General features: G+C 48.1%; 1 protein-coding gene across 2 annotated transcripts in view; it reads left to right on the forward strand.

The window, feature by feature from the left end:
• Positions 1–22,871, forward strand: part of ror1 (receptor tyrosine kinase-like orphan receptor 1) — a 92,567-nt gene extending 69,696 nt beyond the window's left edge. For both annotated transcript variants that reach the window (XM_029255169.1, XM_029255170.1), the window contains exons 5-9: positions 13,256–13,383; positions 13,774–14,091; positions 15,371–15,616; positions 16,258–16,472; positions 20,064–22,871. In XM_029255169.1, the coding sequence (XP_029111002.1) occupies positions 13,256–13,383; positions 13,774–14,091; positions 15,371–15,616; positions 16,258–16,472; positions 20,064–21,512 (2,356 nt within the window). In that variant the 3' untranslated portion in view covers positions 21,513–22,871. The remainder of the gene's footprint in view (positions 1–13,255; positions 13,384–13,773; positions 14,092–15,370; positions 15,617–16,257; positions 16,473–20,063) is intronic.
• The last annotated feature ends 274 nt before the right edge of the window (positions 22,872–23,145 follow it).

A 23,145-nucleotide genomic window follows, 5' to 3' on the forward strand; every position in this document is an offset into this window, starting at 1 on the left:
ACTCATGTTCCTAGCACATCAAAGAGATCTTCCGGTCAGTGGTGATGGGCATAGGAATAAATGAATTACTCACATCCTTTCAGACAGTCTTAAAGGCTCACATCACTACTGTGAGAAACAAACCAAGAAAAAGTTGTTGTAGGAAGAGAACTCCAGAAGAGCCTCTGCAGACCTATCTGAGCTTAGGGAAAGGTATGAATAATGTATGTACACTGGATCTCCAACTTAGAAACACAGTTGGGACCGAAAGTCTCTTTGTAACTCAGTTTGTTTGTAAATCCAACCACTAAGTCACAATCAATAAAAGCTTAAATAATACAGACGTCCCTCCATTTATTCTGAGGTAAGGCTTTGTGAAAACCTCAGCTAAAATAAGAAATGAACTAAAAACTTTGCTATGAAAATCTCTGATATAATTGCAATAAATAAAATGCACTGTAAGGCTTTTGGCTTTAATTAATTTCAAACTATATTAAAGTTAAAACGATTTTTAAATGACAAAAGAAAAATCTGTTGTGTTCAGTGTCGATTCATGTCATGAACCCGTGCAACATTCTTCATCCTGTTATTTATCACCAATGGTCAGGAGCACCAGATATAAGCTGTAACGACTATGGAAGTGAGTTGGATTAAGTCACCTTGGTGAATAAGGTGTGTGGGCTGATAACACTACATAGAGTTCATTGGAAGTCGCTTTGGAGAAACGCGTCTGCTAAATGAATAAATGTAAATATAAATGTAAGTCAGTCCCACATTCCTACTTTGGGTGCATTTTATTCCCGGCTAACAGATGTGTGCTGAAATACTTGTTTACACTTGTAATATTTGAAAATAAACACGTGAAAAAAGTACAAATAAAAATAAAATAACTGGAAACAAGTTTGTATTTTCAAAAGTGTGTAACTGAAAATGCTGTAACATGATGATCCAGTATAGTTGTGTAAGAGAAGATAAATTCATACTCATACTCTGTTGTGCAATACAGCGTACATGCAGAACAAGCATTTCCGTAATTTCTCAAATTCTTACTAGAAAATTCCAAGCGGAGCAAAATGTCATCCAAGTGCATAACAGAATGTCTGACTTTTATCATTTTTGATAGTTGACTGATTATACTATTTTGATCCATGGCATAATTTGCTGTTGGGGAAATCTGAGCTTCGTTCTCCTGGGATGCAGCCTGTCTGCAAAGAACATCAGAGCGTTGAGTAGAGCTTCAGGTTATCGTAAACTGCAGGCCTCGTTCTTCCTGTAACTCTGGACACTCTGGGCTTCCCAGTGATAGATACCACATGGTGCTTCTTTGAGTCTTCCTTTCACAGCCAGCACTTTGTAAATAGGACATCGTAAGTGTCTGTCATTTTATAGATGAAATATTAAGTTTGAATTATCGTAATTGCGAAGTTTAAATCTAAATGTTAGGCTGTGGACGTAAACATCTACAAAGAACCCCCTAAGTTATTCCCGGAAGAAGCTGACTCTCTTATCCAGTGGGACACAATTGAGATGCGCTTATTTAAATCCCTACAGAGTTTACAGTGCTGATTTGGACATGCCCATTCAGCCTCATCAAGTTTAATTGAAAATGTCACTTTTTGATTCTCAACAAAGACTTCTCTTCTCATAAGTGCCTCTAAATATCATACTTTGAATACCAAAGAAAAAAATTCTTATTAATATCACCATTACTTCTATTTAATTTCTGAGCAGAAATGTTTTTTTTCAAGCATCTTATGATTTTTGCCCATTTATACTTTACAATACACAAAGACGACTAATAAAACAATATGTAAGGCACTTTCATAAAGCAGTATATGATGCCAGTTCGTAAAGCCAGTCGGTAAAAGCTGCAAGGCTGCATGGTGACATAGTGAGTAGCGTAGGTGTGCCGTACAACACCTGGATTGTGTCACTGCATGTAGGTTTAATCCCTGTTCAGTCTGTGTGGAGTTTGCATTTTTTCTGTGCTCACATTGGTTTATTCTGGGTCCTCAATTTTCCCTCACAGCCCAAAGACATATTATAGGTGGATTGGTGAGGTGACAGGCAGTTTTTGTTAATGAGTAAATGAAGCAATGAAAATAATTTTGCATATTAAGCCACTGTACAAAGCCAGTAGCCATAGTTTTTTTTTTTTTTTTTAAAGCTGGTATGTGAAGCAAGTTCTAGAGACAAGTTTTTTCAGACTAAGTAGAGAACTGAAATAGAGGCAATCAGTTTATTCCAGAACAAATGGACCAGATGTACAAAGCCATTGCCTAAATAAGGAGTTGTGAAGTTTTTGTGAAAAATTTGATGTATGGTATTTGATACTCGCTTCGTTGCTAATTCATAGTAGTGTTGAGTTTCACAATATGTCAAAAAGGATTAGATAAAATGCATATATTTCCATTTCCTCGTTCACAAGAACACTTTTAGCGAAAACGTGAATGCCTATATTATTCATAGGAAATTGTAACTGTATTACTCGATTTAGGTACTCAGAACTGTATTGTGTGCGGCCTTTAAAATTCACGTTTCTTTAAAGAAACGGGTTTAAAGTGGATCTACAGTTGCTTTTTCTTGGTTCGGCAGTTGGTTTTTTTTTTTTCGTTCTGCGTTCTTTCACTCTGAATACTTATGGTTTAAGGTTTTCAGTTTGTGCATCGGGAGAACAGAAAGAAAGAAAACTGAACTGCAGCAATTTAGCTTTAGTGTCATATATTCCACAGGCAGTCATTATCCTATTAGTTTCATATGTTCTTTTTCACGAAGAAGATTTCCAAGTTGGTGGTTAAAACCTCCTGGTGAACAACACGCTTACATAATGTATAGCAAAATAGCAACCAAAACAGAACCAAGAAATCATTTGTCTCCATGTGTTCTATGTATATTTTCCATCATTTCATCTTTATCCTTTGTTCTCATTCTGTATATTCTTTGTGAGAACATTGGATCCACTTGTTTACAATAGCGAAACTAAAACTGAGCGACTGGGTACTGCGGCCCTCCAGCTGTAGACCGAAACCCATCCAGGAGGAGCGCTAAGTATCAGTGAAGCCGCATTCAGGTTGGATTAGCGATTCACTTGTTTGTAATGGCTCTTAGACATCGTCACCTTCGGGGCACGAAAATTATTTCATCGCAATGGTTTTGCGGGCCTGCTGGAAGCCGTGTGGCCGGGAGGAGCGGCAGAGCCTTTCTTGCGCTACCCCCCTCCGGTCCCCACCCCAGGTTGGTGTACATGGATATTAAAGCTGATCATCCACAGGCTTTAATAAAGGCAATATGTTTTTCCTCATTTCCTGTGCCTCACAAAGACCACCTGGAAACGCTGTAACAGAATCCCGAGAATGAGGGAACAAGCCTCGTTTCACGAAGAACAATGGCCTCCATTGTTCGCTCGCGAGATGTCAGTCATCTCCCAGCCCGGGCGCCCCGGCTCGCACCTCCGGGCTCGTTAGGTCTGCGCCGACGTTGGCGCTCTCAGGAGAAATGTTTTCACAGGCCAGAACAAACAGTCAGCGTTTTGTTGGGGGGTGGAGGAGTCACCGCCCGTCCAAAATTAGCTCTTTTCGGCAGCAGTCACCTAAAATGCGGTACGCAAAAAAGGCTTTTTAGGGGGAGTTCATATGTTCTTTGATCATGGTTTTATCGTGTTCAGGGTTTGAGTCCTTGGGTCTCCCCAACAGACCGAAATCGGAAAGGAAAGGTTGTTGGTATGGAAAACAGGTAACAGGCACAGCACTCATACACAACAGCTGTAAAAATTAATGCAACCATTCAACTGCCCTCGTATCATGTGGTTACAGGTCTTGTTGACTGAGCTTCATTCATACAAAATTAGAACAGAGTTTTAAAGTGAAAATAAAACTTTCCTTATCAAAATATTTCCCATATTGTGGAACGTGACAAGATTTTCCATTGAAATGTGACGAAGCGACCTTTACAGTAGTCAAGATTGTCGGCGTGTGGTGTGCGCCCAGGATTTTTGAATATGTTTCTCATAAGTGCTATGTTGTCACTGCTCTTTATAATACACTAGTTTCTGCTGTTGGAAAACATTAATAATGTTGTAGTTTCTCTGTCAGAAATGTTTAATTTTCCTAAAGGTCGAGAAGCAGCGTTCTCTTTGTACAGAAGAAGCAATTAGAAAAATATTTGCACTCGGCACACCACTCCCCTGCCCTTTGCCCAGGCGGGTACAATATTTATTTTAACAAAGACCAGACTTTGACCATATTGTGCTCGATGACTGCTCCGAAATGGCAGAATGGGGCAGAGTCTGCTGGGTGAAGCGCACGGCCTTCAGTAGTCTTTGGATGAGCAGTTGCCCAGCTTCCCAAGTGAAAGGTACGAAAGAAAGCACATAAGAAATCGCTTCTGCTGATGCATCAAGGGTTTGGCTGCAGACATAGTACACTCCAATTCAAATTACAACACCACAACAAGCGGGTAAATCCTCGCGAAACCTCGGTTACATTACGCTTCAGCAGTGCCACGAGGACGTAGACTGGCAAGACGTAGCTTGGCAACTAACTTAGTGAAAATGTCAGAAGGTGGTCGATACTGCTGGTAGGAGGTGAGTTACTGGTTCGCGAGGAGACTTGTTCAAGTATTCTGTGCTCTTTTTTCCACAAAGATTGTTCTGTTATGAGACTCCGAAGAGGTGCACATCATTCCTGTTTCCTGTTTACACCCAAACCCTACCCAGGAGACAGCTTCACTCTAATTTTCCCACTGTTTACATATATCGAGTTCGGAAGAGCTCAGTCCCGGCGTTGTTATGGATTCAATTAGTAGAGTGTCGATGGATTCGGGACTCAGACGCTCATATTGGCCGCTTGGGGGAAGCCCTTTGACATGGGCTGCTCGGTGGCAGAGGCGGGGCCTGAAACATAACCCGGGTCGATCGCTCCGTCAGCCGCCTTCCCCCATCGCAACGCAGAGTTGGCCGGCCTCATGTTCCAACAGCCCCTCTTTGATTGTCCACATAGAGTTAGCCAGGTGGGATAAGAGGACTGCTCTGTTAGGCTATCACAGAGAGAAGCAATATGGTGATTGTGAAGGGTTCGATCCACCTTGGTCACAGGTCTACCCCTTCTGGATTTGGGTCTCTAGGTCTACTGTCTGTCCAGGCCAACTAGTCTGTCCAGCTACAACCTTGCTCGGGTTAGGCTGTACCTTTATTCCACCATGTAAGATTTAAGACCCCCTCACAAATACACAAATACACACATAGCTCTGTGCCCTATTGTTATCTGGGGTGGAGCGCACTCCCTCTTCACAGGGGGGTGCTACTGCATGAGAATGGGATGCAGGTTTACATGAGAAACAGTAGGGAAAGGAGGAGGCCACTGGAGCCCTGCTGGCTACCTAACCCTGCCCCAGGCTGCTCTACCCCATCAGTGATCTCTCAGTGTATCGGTGCCATGGGTGGATTCTGCAGGACCACATCGCATATGAAAAGGGCTTTTACCAGTCAGGAGTGTTGTGAGTAAATTTAATTTGCATGACATGAATGTCCCAGCACTCATTGTTGATGTATGGGGTTGGTAGTGTGACAACATTTCTGTTTCGGCTTCTAATGACTGGCGTCTCCCGTGTTGCGAATCTTAATGCACCCAGATTTTAAGTCCCAAAGTTTAGCAATATCACTGTTCCAGAACCTTGCATTAAAAACTTCTAACAATCTTCTTGAAGTTAATAAGGCATGTTATCTAAACTCTTTATACCTAAAGTTTACTGCACCTGACCAATAAGAGCGGATTGAATACTGACGAATATCAGTTACTCCTTTTTCCTTTCCCCGTCAGTTAAGTGTCTCTGGAAAACACTGTTGTAAATGATGTGTTGGCCGTGGGGCGGAGGTGGCCACATGGGCAGGACGGTGGCAAGAGGACAGCTGTATCTTTTTCATACAAACAATGGCATTTATTGAGAAAACCAAACAAATGGGGTTGCAGCCCTTTTAAGACCAACCCAAAGCAACTAAACCAGGGATAGAAACGTAAGTCAGTAAGCCAAACCACTAAACACTAAACCAAATGCAGGGATTCCTCAGACTCCCTGTCTTCTCCTTCTCAAAGTCCTTCAATATCCATAGCCGTTGTCCTTCAGTGATCAGCAGCTGGTCATATTATGCTGGCTGGGCAGAGGTGGGCAGTGGGGTGTTGGTCATCATACTCTCCCCAACCCTGTACCTGGACTGCTCCTCCCCCTCTTACCAGCTAACAAACTGTATAGTATTTTTTTCCTAAAAAGTAGATGAACTGGTGAACTGTCATGGAATGCAGTTCTTTGTTATGGTACTGCAATTTGCTTTATTACTGGTTCACTTGGAAACATACATTTCTGTTCTATTTCTTATGTGTACAGTATAGTGTAATACAAAGACAAATATCTGTGAGATGTTTAGAAATATGTCTCTTTTTCAGAGTATTGAGGTTGAAGTTTCATTTAGACAATTCAGCTCTCCTAGTTACTCTTTGCTGTCACCAGTAAAACTAAAAGGGCTGCTCCAGGATAGGGGATTTCAGACTCTTTGTGATGGCATGAGAAGTCAGTTTATTTGATCTATTTCTAGAGGTTACGGTAAAATTTATGGAATTTTATTGAAAAATTCTGAAAAAGTGGTGGGTAAGCAGTCAAGTATCTCAAGCTTAACATGGAAGTCACATTGCTTTTAAACAGTGCTGAAGAAAAATGAAGAAACTCCAGTCCTTCTGCTTTGCCACCCAGTAAAACAGCTGTTCTTTGTTGAATGTCCACAGTTGTACTGTCGCTGCAGTTGCACCCTTTTGATTTATGAAAGATTACAGAGAAATTGCTTGATCTGAAACAGCCATGGGCGGGTTACGGCAGGCTGAGAAGAAAACTGATGAGCTCTGGACCCTTCACCATCTGCATCCCAGTTCGGTCATCTTCAACCACTTTTGCTTGTCAGTTCTGTAGCTGAAGGAAACTACCCCTATCGGGCACATGGGATTGCCAACTGAAAAGTCCTATCAAAAATTCAAGTTCTTGAAGTATGTAAAGTGAGATAATCCTTTAATCTGTTAGAATGAGTACAGGTATTTTGTAAGAAGTCATTGCTCAGATAAGGATGAGTCCAGCAGCTTTCTGATAAGCTACGTGTGAAGAAGGGATGCTGGTCAAATCCCTGCATTTTCTGTGCAGCATTTCATAAGAATAGCGGTCATTTGTTACGGGAGCTGTCATCAAAGGATCTACCCAGCCCACCCATCGTCAACAACCGTTTGTCCCAAGTGGGGCTGCGGCGAGCTAGAGCTTTACCTGGCAACTCAGGGTGCAGGGCTGAATGGGGAGGGGACACACTCTGGACGGGACGCCAGTCCATCTCAAGGCACTCCAAATGGAACTCGAACCTCAAACCTGTCACATAGCGGGCACCGGTTGAACCCACCGCACCACCACGCTCCCTCGAAAGATTTAGTTCAATCCAAATTCATTCAGTAGAAACAGTATACTCCGTAACCTCCCATCATACCTCAGTTTCTTGTACTGTATATCATGCACTTTTTTCATGCACAACCACTCGCTCACCAGACGCTTTGGCCCAAGTACTCTTTGGCAACCATGTGCAAGTAAAACTATGAATATGAATGAAAGGTCCAGAAGTGTTTCTTTCCTTTCTGTGAATAAAAAGTGTATCTAGTTCCCGTTAAGTGTAGGAAGACTGTGGCCCATAAATTAATGTTTATTGGAAGATCGTGAACCTTATTCTCCAGGCCCACGTTGAGCAGATGCCACAGTACCTACAAAAGTGTACTTGTGTCCACCACTGAAGTCGGCCTTTAATAGTTATGGGCTCAATCATAGCCTTCCTGTTTTTTTTTTCTTTTAAAAGAATGGTAAATGGCCCTGTCTTCTGGAAATGTGCTGTATCCCATGTACTATGCATCAAAAGTTATGTGCAGTAGTGTTTCCAGTGTTAATCACAGATGGCTCAGTAACATGGGACGAGTGCTGATTTACACCCGTGTTCCATGCCGAACACGGTGCTGCAGTGCGTGCCTCTTCCAGGTATTTGCCTGGAGTGTGTCAAAATTGCACTTTCCCAGGCTTCTCCACAGCCGTGGAGCTGCAGCAATGTTGGACAGACACGTCCTTGTAACTTGGGTGTCGGCGGTCGTTCGGTCTGGTCATACCGTCCACACTTGGGCACCGAACTCAAAGACGGCTCTCTGAAGGATTCCAAATGCGCGACTAACCATCCGTTTCACTTCCGAGCATCTTCGAAGCCCATCTTTTCAGGGCATTCACCATATGAGCAACATACTTCCACTTTTCAGGAAAGTTTTACCTAATTGTTATGAGCCCAGTTGTGCAAGGAGCGCACATGGGCGCAGGCGTAGCCGCTTCCAAGATACATGCAACCGATTCACAGCAACTTGATCCATTAACCTTCCTGTTTGTAAATCAGTCATCACTGCACTTCCAAGTACAGGTGATGGCGATGCCTTCAGAGCACCCTTCTGTTCGGTCTGCTTTTCCCTCCCAGGGAGGGGCACATTCCCCTTGCTACTGGGACTTCATTTTCAGGTTGGCAACTTCCCTCAGCTAGTATTTATGCACAGGTGGATTTATCCAAAGTGACTTTTGCTTTTATTTGCTCATATGTCTTTATGTTTTACTCAAATAATTTGGGTTTATTACGCTTCTCAGGGTGCTGCGGTCTTCTTGTGACTTATACCAGCTTTCAGATTACAAGTCCATGCTTTCAAATACAGTGCTGCTTGTTAAGTCAAGTCAAGTCAAGTCGAGCTTTATTGTCATTCCACTACATGTGTGGACATACAGTGGGACGAAATGTCGTGTCTCGCAGGACCACGGTGCTGCATAAATAAGCATAAATATAAACATACAACACTAGACATAAGGACAGTTTCTAGACCTACATAGCTAACTTACTAAGTCGGTAATCTAAATATACATATACTATAAACACTTAACTATACATACACATAACCTAAGACAGACTGTTCAAGTACTTACGTAATAACTGTACATGATATTGTGCAATAGAGGTATTGTTCTCACCTTTCTCTGTTCCTTGGAGCAAATGCCTTGGGGAATAGAAAACTGAACAGCTGTATGCCCATCTTTTATAAGAGGCAGGAGGGAAGAGACATTTGTTTCCAAAAATAAGGTGGCTATCAGCATTTATACTTGCTATATCTATTGTACAGCTACATCTTTTGTGTATAGTGAAGTTATGGTCGAACTTTGCAGCTATGATAAACATGCATCGTTTACCCAACTCCATCCTGGCCGTCTCTTCCTCTCTTTTTGTGTGCGTACCGCTAAGGATTTAAGCCCATGCTTATTTTTTAAATAAGCAATGAAGGGGAAGCATGCAATAGTTCAGCTTTGACAGCTGAGCCTACAAATGTGCTTCTTGCTTTTTTTTTTTTTTTTTTAACTCGTAATAGTTTTCAGTGATATCAGTTGTCATAGCGCCACAAAAGCACAATCACTCATTCTGAGGTTAATAAATTGTATGTGTTTGGAATATAGACCTGTTTTCCCTGCATCCCGCTATTGTCTGAATTTCAGGCCCTAGAGAAGTGTGTGAGCAGCCTGTCCAGAGTCGCCCGGCATCTTGCCGTGTGTCCCAGGACCAGCGTGCCTTTCGTACGCAGCTGAAGTCAGATAGCGGAGGAAAATGGTGCTGACACCATCCTCGCACCGCTGGCAGATCTTCCACAATCTGAATCACAGTTGTTGAAAGATAAGTGCAAGGTTGAAAAAGTACAGCTGCTATAACTAATGAAGAAACGGCGAGGTGTGTAATGCACCCTTAGCAGAGGATTTTTCTGCACGGAAGCGTATCGAGAGCAGCATGTCAGATTGTGAGCTTTACCCACCTGATAGGGCTGCTGTAATGCAGCTACGATATGGATTTTGCATTAGCGGGACGAAGCTCTGTTTTGATTCATGGAGGCCCCACAATGATGTGGCATGTTTAGTGGTCATACATGGTAATTCAGGTAGATAGGAAGAATTTCTCTGCAGTTGTACTTAAAGGTCAAAAAATTCTAAAACAAATTTTAAGAATGTAGTTATCGGTATTATGATTATTATCGTTCGTTTCTCGAACGGTAAAATATTGCGCAATGTCCAAACATAGCCTGACAGTAAAGTAATACAGAAGCTCTCAGAAATATTATGACAGATGCCCAGATCTGTAACTGTTTATCTTTCTTTCTGTGATTATTGTTGTTTTGTATTGTTTTCCCAAATAAAACCCAGAGTTTGGCTATGATGAACGGTTCCTGCTGTGGTGGGTGACAGAAATGAATCATTCCCTTTGTGTTCACGCACTCCCCCGTCCTGCATCCTTCGGCTCGTTCCTGTGGCGTCTGCTAAAAGCTTTCAAGTGGGCAGGGTGAATCCCCCGTTCCACCCCCCATCCCCGGTACCCAAGTGCCCTGAAGGAGGAGGTGGAACCCCTCCGCTCCGCTGCACACCCCACCCCGCAGCCGCCCCACTGTCCGTAATGCTAAGCATATGAGACGCGTTTCCCCTCTATGACAGGCCCATAAATCTGCTGGGGTTTATCTTCAGTCCATTAAAAAGGGGGGCCGTGCATTAAGTGCTCACAGCTGCCGCTTTTATAGGACCTCTCCCCAGCCAAGAGGCCAGGGTCAAGGACAGGGACAGGAGCAGGGCCCCCATAGCCCAGGCAGGAGAGCGGAGGAGCGGGGAGCCTCCTCTACCCGACCAGCGTAGGTCGGAATCCAGGGAGCTTTTCGCCTCATGCAGAACAGAAGGACTCCTCTTCTCACAAAGATTGTTGCCTCCGCACCTGTTGTCATAATAGTCGGTTGGCGGACGGTGGTTGCGTGCCTTCGGAAAAGTCGGGCAGACCGAGGAGAAGGACGCTGACCCCGTAATGACTGTAGAGTCATCTATGGTCGGTGGAGTCATGACTCTGTTAGAAGGTCACTTCTTCATACATAGACCGTCGACAGGCTTGAGCGTATGGCTGCAAACTCACGGTACAACGAGCTTCGATTTTGAAGTCTGCGCAGGTGTCGGCTGTCGGGAAACGCGTTCTTTTTCGAGGAGGTTCGCAATTTTGGGCGAGGTGCACGATAAAAAATGTGCGAGTCCTCTCCCCAAAAAGTAAACAGTAAGCCACAGTGCCGTGCTTTTCCTCAAAGACCGAAGCCTTCATCAACAGTACCGTGTCCGTCACCTCTAACTCCTCCTTATCCTGGAAAAGGCTTCGAGGAACTGATATTAATAGTAAAAACACACTGCGATGCACAGCGCTTCTTCGGGGTCCGTACAGGAGCACGAGATAACGTGTGGTTTCGGATGCCGGTTTAGCCTGACCCTGATGATTTTAGTGCATTAAAAGTGCATGAAAAGCGCAACCGGTGTGCTAAAGAAAAATAAGATTATTATTATCATTATTATATACTGTATTTTCTTTTAATGGTTATTTTCTCATGCAAGGAAAGAGACTAGACTGAAAGCAAAATGAAAGCTGTATTTTTTTCTGTCACTTCTTGCTGTGGACCAAACCTATGCTTTCATTGACATTCATTGTTATTGTTGTTTTATAGTCACTAAAAAGTATCCTTCCACCCACTTGCAGAATTGAGTTGTTTATTTTTCCATAAGGGGGCGCGGTGGCGCAGTGAGTTGGACCGGGTCCTGCTCTCCGGTGGGTCTGGGGTTCGAGTCCCTCTTGGGGTGCCTTGCGACGGACTGGCATCCCGTCCTGGGTGTGTCCCCTCCCCCTCCGGCCTTACGCCCTGTGTTGCCGGGTAGGCTCCGGTTCCCCCGTGACCCCGTATGGGACGAGCGGTTCAGAAGGTGTATGTGTGTGTGTATTTTTCCATAGAGTCCTTCCTGAGACATGAAATAAATACCGACAATGACTGACAGTTAAAAAGATGTGCGGAAAAAGCCTAACACAACTGCAGCTGGATGTCCACCGCACCTGGGCGTGTTTACACTGCAGTGATCCAGCTCTGCTGTGGTCAACTCTGTGGTCATCCCTGTCTGGTCAGCAGGTGACCGGAACCATTAACTGTGATTAACGTTCTGAGAGGTGGATTTCGGGTGCAGGACTTCACCTGTAAGTTGTCAGTTGGAAGAAGAGGTGCTGCTGAAGAACCCTTGAGGAGGACGCTGCAATTCCTTCAATAATTTGCTAATTTTCAGAACCTATCCCAGAAGCTTAGGGTGTGAGGTAGGCTTCACTCTGGATGGGGCACCTTTCCATTACAGGGCAGTCAGTTTAGATATATAAAATATCCTACTATGTAAATGAGCAAAACTGTAAGTTGCTTTAAGTGAAACTAATACACACACACAGTCTGAAACCTCTTGTCCCATGCGGGGTCACGGAGCGTAACCCGGCAACACAGGGCATAAGGCTGGAGGGGGAGGGGACACACCCAGGACAGGACGCCAGGCCATTGGAAGGCACCCCAAGCGGGACTCGAACCGCAGACCCGCCGGAAAGCAGGACCCAGTCAAACCCACTGCGCCACTGCACCCCCCCGTGAAACTAATAGCTAATGAAAAAATGAGGAGCAGCAACTTTTAAGTCCAGGTTCACTGGAATGACGTTACATTACTTAAGTTCTGGAAGGGACTGCTTTTAAAGAGGGTGGCGACGTTCACTTGGCTCACCTTTTGCGTGTGTGAAGTGTGTTTCTGCTTGCCCTCCGCGTGAACGCACCCGTGCAGGTGTGTCGTGGGTGCTTGATTTTTGATCCTCGCGACTCATGTATTTTAAATTATAGGGACAGGCAGGATCCTTTGAAAATCAAGGGAGCGCGTCATTTACTACGAACAGTAAGTCTTCGCAATAAGACGTTTTTGATAGGAGTAATTATATCATTGGGAGCTCTAAGAATGCAGGATGAATATGCCATAAACAGATGTTCAGGAGGAGCAGAGCGTGATGGTATCTGCTAGAATCATCTGCAGTAGCAAGGACATCCAGCCACAGGCTGCCCTGACAGTTACTCGTAGTGCCCCCTAGTGGAGAGGCTGTTAACTACTGAGATACAGGCGCAGGTAGGGCTATGCTGGAGGGTCTCGTCCAGCAGGATTTCCTGCTCACCTGAGCTCAGGAAGTGGGTTAAATATCTTGAGTCGGGAAAGTAAGTGAAACCAGGTGTTTAGCTGGCTGGATGGATCAAACGCCTCCTGAATGTGGCTGTCCTGCGACCTGGCAGTTCGCAGATGAGTTGAGCTGATGCATTTTCCCTTCTTCTGACCCTTCCAGGGATGAGTATGACGAGGAGGGATTCTGCCAGCCGTACCGCGGCATTGCGTGCGCCCGCTTCATCGGCAACCGCAGCATCTTCGTGGACTCCCTGCAGATGCAGGGGGAGATCGAGACGCAGATCACAGGTACCCGTGTTCCCACTCGCATCGCTCGCCGCTTCGTCGGGTGGGACCGCTGATCCGCCCATCACATGCTTGTAATCACGGGAGAGACAAAAAGGGTTGTTCGCATGATTAGAGCAGACTCTAGGGCGACCTCTGACCGGGCTCCGCAGAAGTCCTGGATCTCCAGTAATGCAGGATGGTCTACGTGTGTAGCAAACTTTGTTTTCTCAATGCTGCATCTGTTGCGCAACTTCACATTTACATTCATTCATTCATTCATTCAGCAGACTTTTATGATACGACGGAGTTTGCGGCCGGCAGCGATGACCGTGTTGACAGTATTCTTTCTTGCTCTGTCATGGTGAACGCTAAACGTGTGTTTTGATACGTTGCCCGCCTGACTTGCGACAGCTGCCTTCACCATGATCGGCACCCTGAACCACCTGTCAGACCGCTGCTCCCAGTTCGCCATCCCCTCCCTGTGTCACTTCGCCTTCCCGGCCTGCGACCGGAGCTCGGGCGTCGACAAGCCCCGCGACCTGTGCAAGGACGAGTGCGAAATCCTGGAGAACGACCTGTGCAAGACGGAGTACATCATTGCCCGCTCGAACCCGGTCATCCTCAAGCGCCTCAAGCTGCCTAACTGCGAAGAGTTGGCCCCCTCCGACAGTCCCGAGGCGGCCAACTGCATGAGGATCGGCATCCCCATGGCTGAGCGCATCAACAAGAGTGAGACGCAGCACACGCACGACGCGCGTACAGAACGCGGGAACGCATGGAAATTCACTCACGCGAACGCAAACCCACACAAATGCATGACCAACACCCACAGAGGCATCGAACATGGTTACGCGCACAGTGAACACGCACACTCGCGTTTTCACATGCTCGCTCACGAGACATCGTCTTGTAGGAAGCGTCTGTGGGATTGAAACTGAACAAACTGAGCTTTTTTCGTTCTGAGCTGCTCTCTCTGTGTGTGTGTGTGTGTGTGTGTTTTCATACAGATGTACAGCAGGGGTTTCATTGCCACACCTCTGCAGAGACTCATAAATTTTCTCAAACGTCAGTATTTTTTTTTTTGCGCTTGAAAAATCAGTTTTGTACAGCAAAGACCACACACACACACACGCAGTCTAAAACCGCTTGTCCCGAGTGGGGTCGCGGCAAGCCGGAGCCTAACCCGGCAGCACGGGGCGCAAGGCCGGAGGGGGAGGGGACACCCCCGGGACGGGACGCCGGTCCGTCCCAAGGCGCCCCGAGCAGGACTCGAACCCCAGACCCACCAGGGAAGCAGGACCTGGCCAAACCCGCTGCGCCACCATGCACCCCTAAAGAAGACCGGTAAAAAGCAAAAGAAAGAAGAAGTGTTAGGTAGCGCTCAGGTGCGGACAGGATGTCTGTAGGTTTCTGCGATTGTGTTCGCCAGGAGTGATGAAAGGAACCAAAAGGTTCCTGAGCTCAGCAGGCCTGTTCGCCAGACGTTTTGGCAGAAGGACAAGCGATGAGTACAAGTGTACAGCATGTGCCGGATCTCTGTCCACCTGGGAGACGCAGACCTTGTCTGCTGTGCTTCTGTGAATACCTCAGATGGATGTGAACTTTAACAGTTAAACATTTAATAGGCTTTTTTTAACCTGTTAACTATTTAATAGGTAATTCAATATCACCTCTATAAACAGCAGAACCCTTGATGCTCCTGGTGGTCAGGTACATTTGTTTACCATGGTAACAACCTACTGAATTTGTTGAAATGGGGCAAAATCCAAAAACACCTCTGGCACTTGAACAATTAGAGTGGCCTCACATATCTTATTACTGCTTCCTTCCACTTTCCTGCCCGGTGACACTACTCATAATTGAAGTACACTTTATAGTCATGAATTATAACACGACGCCGGTGTTTTGTATCTTGTATTTTTCTCCCCCTCTCTGCTCCATGTCAGGTGACGCCGAAACAGTTTGCTTTCCGTTTCGCTTTAAAACGTCTCCGTCCACTTCTGTTTAGACCACAAGTGCTTCAACGGCAGCGGTGTGGATTACCGGGGTACGGTCAGCGTGACCAAGTCGGGCCGTCAGTGCCAGCCGTGGAACTCGCAGTACCCGCACGGCCACGCGTTCTTGGCCGTGCACTACCCCGAGCTGAACGGGGGGCACTCCTACTGCCGCAACCCTGGCAGCAAGCAGGAGGCGCCCTGGTGTTTCACCCTGGACGAGGCCGTGGTCATGGAGCTGTGCGACATCCCCGTCTGTGGTGAGGAGCAGCTCACCTTTCCCCCCCCAACACACACACACACACACACACACACTATGATCAGACATCTCCGTCACGCGCTGAGCCTATAGGAACATCAAACCCAAGATCTTTGCTGAAAGCTCAGATATGTGCAGATTCACCAATAATTCGCATCCGGTTCATGTCCAGGATCATTCTGCCTTAAGACCACATTTAAAAGAACGGCGCAAGTCAGGGGTACATTTTTACACCAACATTACCCCTGAATCACGCCGCAGCCTTTGTTAAGCGCTATGTAAATATTCTTAGCAGTTCCCTAATTTCATCGCAGTTCTCGACGCTGTTTCATTTCCATTCTCGTTTTGAGCCATTTTCAGAGGTCACCTGTTTTGTTTAACAACGGCTTAAAGCATTTTAAAAAAAATATATGAAAAAGATGAGGGAACCCTCACTGGATAAAAGAAAACTGCAAAGTAATCTGTTTAATTCGACATCAATTCTGTGGACGGAAATAAAATTCTTAAAGAGGATTTCTTAAAACATGACATTTAAATTGTGATCCATTTCGGTAAATTAAGAGATGAAAAGTGAAAAAGCAGCTGCGTGTCTCTGCATGTGTGTCTATGTATTTATGTGTGCATGTGGTTTGTGGCACACAGACTCCAAGGAGAACCGGGGCAGTGGGGGCAACTTGGAGATCCTGTACATCCTGGTGCCCAGCGTGGCCATCCCTCTGGCCATCGCCCTGCTCTTCTTCTTCATCTGCGTGTGCCGGAACAACCATAAGGCTTCGCGCCCGCCGGCCGCCCGGCAGCCCAAGCCCGTCCGGGGCCAGAACGTCGAGATGTCCATGTTCAGCGGCTACAAGCCCAAGGTACCGGCAGCGCACGGCTCGGGTGCGGAACACGATCGCCAAGAAGCAACACAGGGCACGCACACGCACACACCATCTGAAACCGCTCGTCCCATACGGGGTCGCGGGGAGCCGGAGCCTAATCCGGCAACACAGGGCAAAAGGCTGGAGGGGGAGGGGACGCACCCAGGAGGGGACGCCAGTCCCTCGCAAGGCACCCCAAGCAGGACTCGAACCCCAGACCCACCGGAGAGCAAGATCCGGTCCAACCCACCGCGCCACCATGCTCCTGCAACACAGGGCATGTAACACAAAACAGGCTCGCATCAGAAGCTCACCCTCATGCACATCTGGTTTCCGGCTATTTGTCACGGCAGTGAGGGTAGACAGACATAACACACAAAATGTCTTTCGGTTTTATAGCCGCGTGCCTGCAGTCTGTCTCGTCCTCATTGCGACCGCGTTTATTTTTACATTCGGTTCTTTCGCCGACGTCGTCGTCTTGACTCTCGCTGAGCTTAGGTTGCTGCGTACAGGTGTAGGCGCGTGCTGGAAGGGGCTGGCCTCACTCAGCCTTTAATGGGCAACCTTCCCCCGACCCAGCAGACAAAAATAATGAGCTGTCGAAGTCATGCTTCGCATCCTTTTCATACGCCGGTGATCCTTCTTTCGGGAGACAGGACCCCCGAGGGGTCAAGCAGGTGCTCGTCAATCCCCTTCACATCAAAGACTCCTCCGCTTTATTCCCGCTTTTTACAGCGTTTATTTGACCGGCGGAGCAGCCTGTTCCAACGGTTCTACTGATCTAAATGCCCACGGGTCTCCGAGCAGAGCACACATATGGACGCCATCGTGCTAAAATTCAGGAACGTGAGCTGGCCAGCGTTGCCTCCGTTTTCGACGTGCTCCCGTGCATCCGGTGTACGAAGGCCCTGTCATTATAGCGCACGGCGTCCTCAGGCGGCACGAACCCGGTTTACGCGTGGGCTCCCGCAGCTTTGCCTGCTCGTGAGTCCGAGATCTGAAGCGGCGGTGGCCTCAGACGGACACACGGAGGAGAAGGTCTCGTTTGCTGGTAGGCTGCATGGATGAGCCGTGCATTCGCGGATCTTAGATGTCTATCGGAGCGACCGCCTGTGCGTGTCGGTGGGCCAAGAGAAGGGGCTGTAGATACCTGGGTCTCTCATGCGTGACCAGACAACTTGGGGGGGTCTACGATCCGGCTTGTTGCACGTCACAGGTTCTCTGGGTCTCCTTACGGTCCCCGGTGAAGATCGGCAGTCATTGGGTTCACCCAGCATTCGGTGGCGACGCTTCTCTGCTACCTGTCAGCCGTCACCTCCCCGGCGTGCACCTTCCCGGCACTTTACCACCGTCGACACCGAGCCGGGCGCCGTTCGCTCCGCTGCTGCCTCGTGACAGACGGCTTTATGCGCGTCCCGGGCCGCGTGGGGAGGACAGGCCTGCTATTGTGTGATCCAGGGCCGTGGGTTTATTTACGCCGGTAGCAGTGTGCATTCTTCCGTAAGAGAAGAGAAAACAATTTACACAGAACGCTGCACTCCGTTTCCAAACACTTCAGACGCGGGGGCAGATTTAGAGGCCCTCTGGCCGGGAGCGCCCGTTCAATTACCGAATACCCCGGGTCCTGGGCCGAAGCGGGCCCGGCTCCGGGTCGTCCGAGGGTCGCCGTTTATGGCGACCGTTCGGCCGCGCGCGAGGACGGGTCAGCGCTCGGCCCGGGGGTGCGGCGCGGGGCCGCCTGCGCGCGTAACGCGAAACATCTGTCCCTTCTCTAAGAGGCCTGCTTCCCGTCCTCCTCCCCACCGGCTGCGGCTCCTGTCAGGAATTTCATCTTTCCTCCAGGGTTATTGGGATTCCTCGTCCCAGGCATCTTTTTTTATCTCTGAAAGCCTCTCTGTCTGCCTGGAACAGTGGTGCTCGCAGATTAGCCCCCAGATGACTGCTTCGCCTCGCAGACATCAGACGCTACCTTGAGCTTTCCGAAGTTCCAGAAGGAGGCGAAAGGCTGAAGGGCGTTAAGCGCCGGCGAGGAGACACGATAAGTGCGGAAACACCTTAATTTGTCTTCGTGCCGCTCGCCTCCACAGCCTCAGAGAGGACAATGACACAGTGCTTGGAGCCGACTCTCTCGATTGCATTGTACTTGTTGCGCCACACAGAGTCATGCTTTGCTTTCATTTATTCATTTAGAGGACACTTTTCTCCAAAGCGACTTCCAACGAACTCTATGTAGTGTTACCAGCCCACAAACCTTAGTCACCAAGTGACTTACAGTGCTAGATACCCTACTTACAATGGGTCACTCATCCATACATCAGTGGAACACACTCTATCTGTCACTCACACACTGGCCGAACCTAAACAGCATGTTTTTGGACCGTGGGAGGAAACCAGAGCACCCGGAGGAAACCCACACAGACACGGGGAGAACATGCAAACGCCACACAGGCTGAGCAGGGATCGAACCCACTTTCTCAGGCACCGTGAGACAGCGGCGCTACTCGCTGTGCCACCGTGCCGCCCTAATTTCATATAATAATGTGTTTATGTTGCCTTTTGGTGTAAAGTTACACTGTAAGACTGTAAACACAGTGGGGTGTAAAGCAGAGTGTTTATTTTTGTAGCAAGTTCTGACCCTTAGATGTAGCCGCGTGCCATTTCACGTGCCTAGTTTCGCTGTCGAAGGAGGAATTTATATGTGGGTCACGTTAAAATTAATTATTGTACGTCTACCTCTCTGTGACCTTACAGGGCTGAGTACACGAGGTTTTAGGAAGAGAAGTTGATAGCTGGAAAATCAGCTTCTCTGCAGTCGGGGCACAGAACAGACGGCGAACTGGAAGGGGACTTTGTGGCCTTCGCAACTCCTCTCGATGTCTGTTAAAACGTCACACGCACAGTATATGTGCAGCAGCACAAAGGAAGGGAAGGGTGTGTGTAGTGTGATATAGTTTTTTTGGGGGGGTACGAGTGTGATGTCTGAGCATATAGGCTGTGTCACCCAAAGGAGTGTCTGCAAAGCGGCACGAGCAGTACCGTGTTCACTGCGGCTCTCCCTTATCCCTCCGTTTTGGCTTCTCCGGTGACACCTCCCTTATATTTTTATTCATTTTAGTCAGTAGAGAAATGCGGCGCCCCGTATTTTTCCAGCATGTTTTCGGATTCTTGTCATTGGCAGTGCCCTCGCGAGTTTACCGCCCCGGACGCCCTGTTTCACGGGCTGCTGCGATCGGCCGCGCCACGCACCCTCGGACAGGCCGTTCATCAACACGTAAAACCGAACACGTGTACGTGAACGTGGGGGCAAATGACAGCACGCGAGCGGTATTTTTCCACACTTCACATCCTGTTTCGCAGGGAGGCTTAATTAACTGCCGTCATACATCCGTCCGTGCCGGAGGCGCTCGGCTGTGGGAGCCGTGGCCGAAAGTGACTCTCGGCCGACTCCGTGCGTTTGTCCAGACAGCAAGAGCACGGCGACAGAGCCCGTTCACACCGAAGCTCTTGCCCTCCCTTCTTCCTCATTCTCCCCGCTCATGTCGCTGTCCCTCCCGTCCCGCCCCGTCCCGCTTCTTCTCTCGTTCCCAGAGCAAAGCCAAAGAGCTGCCTCTGTCTGCCGTGCGCTTCATGGAGGAGATGGGGGAGTGTGCCTTCGGGAAGATCTACAAGGGCCACTTGTACCTGCCCGGGATGGAGCACGCTCAGCAGGTAGCCATCAAGACGCTGAAGGACCTATCGAGCCCACAGCTGTGGGGTGAGTTCCAGCAGGAGCTGTCGCGCTTGGCCGAGCTGCAGCACCCCAACGTGGTGTCCCTGCTGGGCGCGGTCACCCAGGAGCAGCCCGTGTGCATGCTGTTCGAGTTCCTCGGTCAGGGCGACCTGCACGAGTTCCTCATCATGCGGTCGCCGCACTCCGACGTGGGCTGCAGCAGCGACGAGGACGGCACCGTCAAGTCCAGCCTGGACCACGGCGACTTTCTGCACCTGGCCACGCAGGTGGCCGCCGGCATGGAATATCTGGCCAGCCACTTCTACGTGCACAAGGACCTGGCCGCCCGCAACATCCTGGTAGGCGAGCAGCTGCACGTCAAGATCTCCGACCTGGGACTCTCCCGTGAGATCTACGCCTCTGACTACTACCGCGTGCAGCCCAAGTCCCTGCTGCCCATCCGCTGGATGTCCCCGGAGGCCATCGCTTACGGCAAGTTCTCCACGGACTCCGACATCTGGGCCTTCGGTGTGGTGCTGTGGGAGATCTTCAGCTTTGGCCTGCAGCCCTACTATGGCTTCAGCAACCAGGAGGTGATGGAGATGGTGCGCAAGCGGCAGCTGCTGCCCTGCCCGGAGGACTGCCCTCCCCGTGTGTACGGCCTGATGACAGAGTGCTGGCAGGAGGGCCCCGCCCGGCGGCCTCGCTTCAAGGACGTCCACGCCCGCCTGCGCGCCTGGGAGGGGCTCTCCTCCCACGCCAGCTCCAGCACGCCCTCAGGGGGCAATGCCACCACGCAGACCACTTCGCTCAGCGCCAGTCCTGTCAGCAACCTGAGCAACCCTCGCTATGCCAGTTACATCTACCCAGCCCAGGCCCTGCCGCCGGGTCAGATCGCCGGCTTTGTGGCGGCGGCCCTGCCCCAGAGCCAGAGGTTCATCCCAGTCAACGGGTACCCCATCCCGCCGGGCTACGCCGCCTTCCCGGCCGCCCATTTCCAACCGCATGGCCCTCCTCGGCTGGCACCGCACTGCCCTCCGCCGAAGAGCCGCTCGCCGAGCAGCGCCAGCGGCTCCACCAGCACAGGCCACGTGACGAGCATACCCTCCACGGGCTCCAACCACGATGCCAACACCCCACTCCTGTCCCACTGCATGGCCCTGACTGGCATGGCCCCTGGGGTGGCGTCCGGCGAGGTGGTGCCCGTCTTTGGCCACATCAGCCAAAAGGCCCTGCAGATGGACCCCGCTCAGGCCGCGCTGCTGACGGACTCCAGCAGACACGTATACAGCGACACGTGCGCGTCCATCATAACTGCCGACCTGTAAATACGTGGAATAATGATATGAAATTGTCGTTATTACCTTTAATTATTATTATTATTGTTATTATTATTACGGACTTTTCCTGTAAATACAAATGCTGAATATACACAAAGATCTATATTTCAAAATTTCAAGCAAAGAAAAAGTTTCGAAGAGAAGTTTGCCTTATCGCGCATTCTGCAGTCCCTGGGGCCTTGAGAGACGCTTCCCGTGAAAATGCAGCTGATTCTCTTCACCGCTCTGATATCGCTGCCTTTGAACGTACTTTTAATTATGCGGTGGAATTTTGATTTCCCTTATTTCGATGACGGAAACGTTACCGTGAATTCTTCCGAAACGTATGGAATGTAAAGGTTACCGTTAAAGAAGCTCGTTCGTTCCTGCCGTGTCACGTCTAACGGTGCGTACAGATACTGCGAGGCACGTGCGGCGTACAGAAACAAAGGAAATCTTTAAATGATGTCGCCGAAAGGAGAAAACGCATGTAATTGTGATCAATAAGCCATTTATTAGTCTTCCAGCTGCCGGTCTTCTTTCTGTATTCAGCTCCTATGCAATGTGTTTTTTACAAAATAGTTGTTTTTTTTTTTCCTTCTGCCCACTGTTCAGGATCAATCCAATAATGTATGATCATGTAGAAAAGCTTATTTTAGATCATGTAGTAGCATAACCTTCTTATTTTGGATTTTCGTAGGACTGGACTAAAATGCTTTAGGTATGATACAGGGACATTGCAAATATTTTGAACCATTTACTGCGGGTCCTTTTATATAAACGAGAGGATTCATGTAAGCAGCTATGTTTTTCTGTTTGAATGTTTTTGTTGCTATGCAACTATTAAACGCAGCGCTCTTCACCTGTAAAGTAGACAATCATCGGTGCAGCCATTTGTTGACGTAAATCTGAAATGAAGGTGAAAATGTTCACAGGTTTAGTCCGGAGTATCTGGACCCGTTTACTGTGACGGTGGAATGTGTAACGTGATCAAGCACCTGTCCTTCAACTTTTTAAAAAAATTTTTTAATGAAAATTTCATGTGTGATGCTTTAATAAGAACAATTGTACCTACCTAGGTATCTGAAGTTTTCTACAGGTATCCTCTGCTCGTGTGTGTGGCGGCTGTTCAGAACCACTTTGACACCAGACTGTGAATCTTTGTACTCGATATTTTGCCTTCTGCAAAATTTTCTCACTCTTTTTTAGGGTAGTTCAATGATTTTGTAACATTCGGTTTACAAATAGCGAAAGGTTTACGATTTCCATACTTTGTTGATCAGCAGACTTTGTTTTTGTATTCGTCAGAGGATATTTGCACAAGTGTTTTGTATTGGAAAATGACCAGGATTAAATTACTTTGTTCTGCTCTGTCTTTTTCATTGATTTCCACAAGTGCGGCATGGTTTCCTATCACTCCTAATACCGGCAACCGACCAATCAGAAATCAGAAGAAGCGCACGTGCTCGAGGTCACATGAAACCAACCGATCACGTCCAAGCTTCAGGCAATCCCACCCATCAAACTATATATAAAGGAGGAAGAATCCAACACAAACCACGCAACTTGCGCACTGATGATGTCACCTCGACTGGCGGTGAAACGTTTGCAACCTAAATACCAAGCTCGGCGAACAACCGAA

The sequence above is a fragment of the Scleropages formosus genome, chromosome 9, assembly GCF_900964775.1.
Source record: "Scleropages formosus chromosome 9, fSclFor1.1, whole genome shotgun sequence".
Taxonomy (NCBI): domain Eukaryota; kingdom Metazoa; phylum Chordata; class Actinopteri; order Osteoglossiformes; family Osteoglossidae; genus Scleropages; species Scleropages formosus.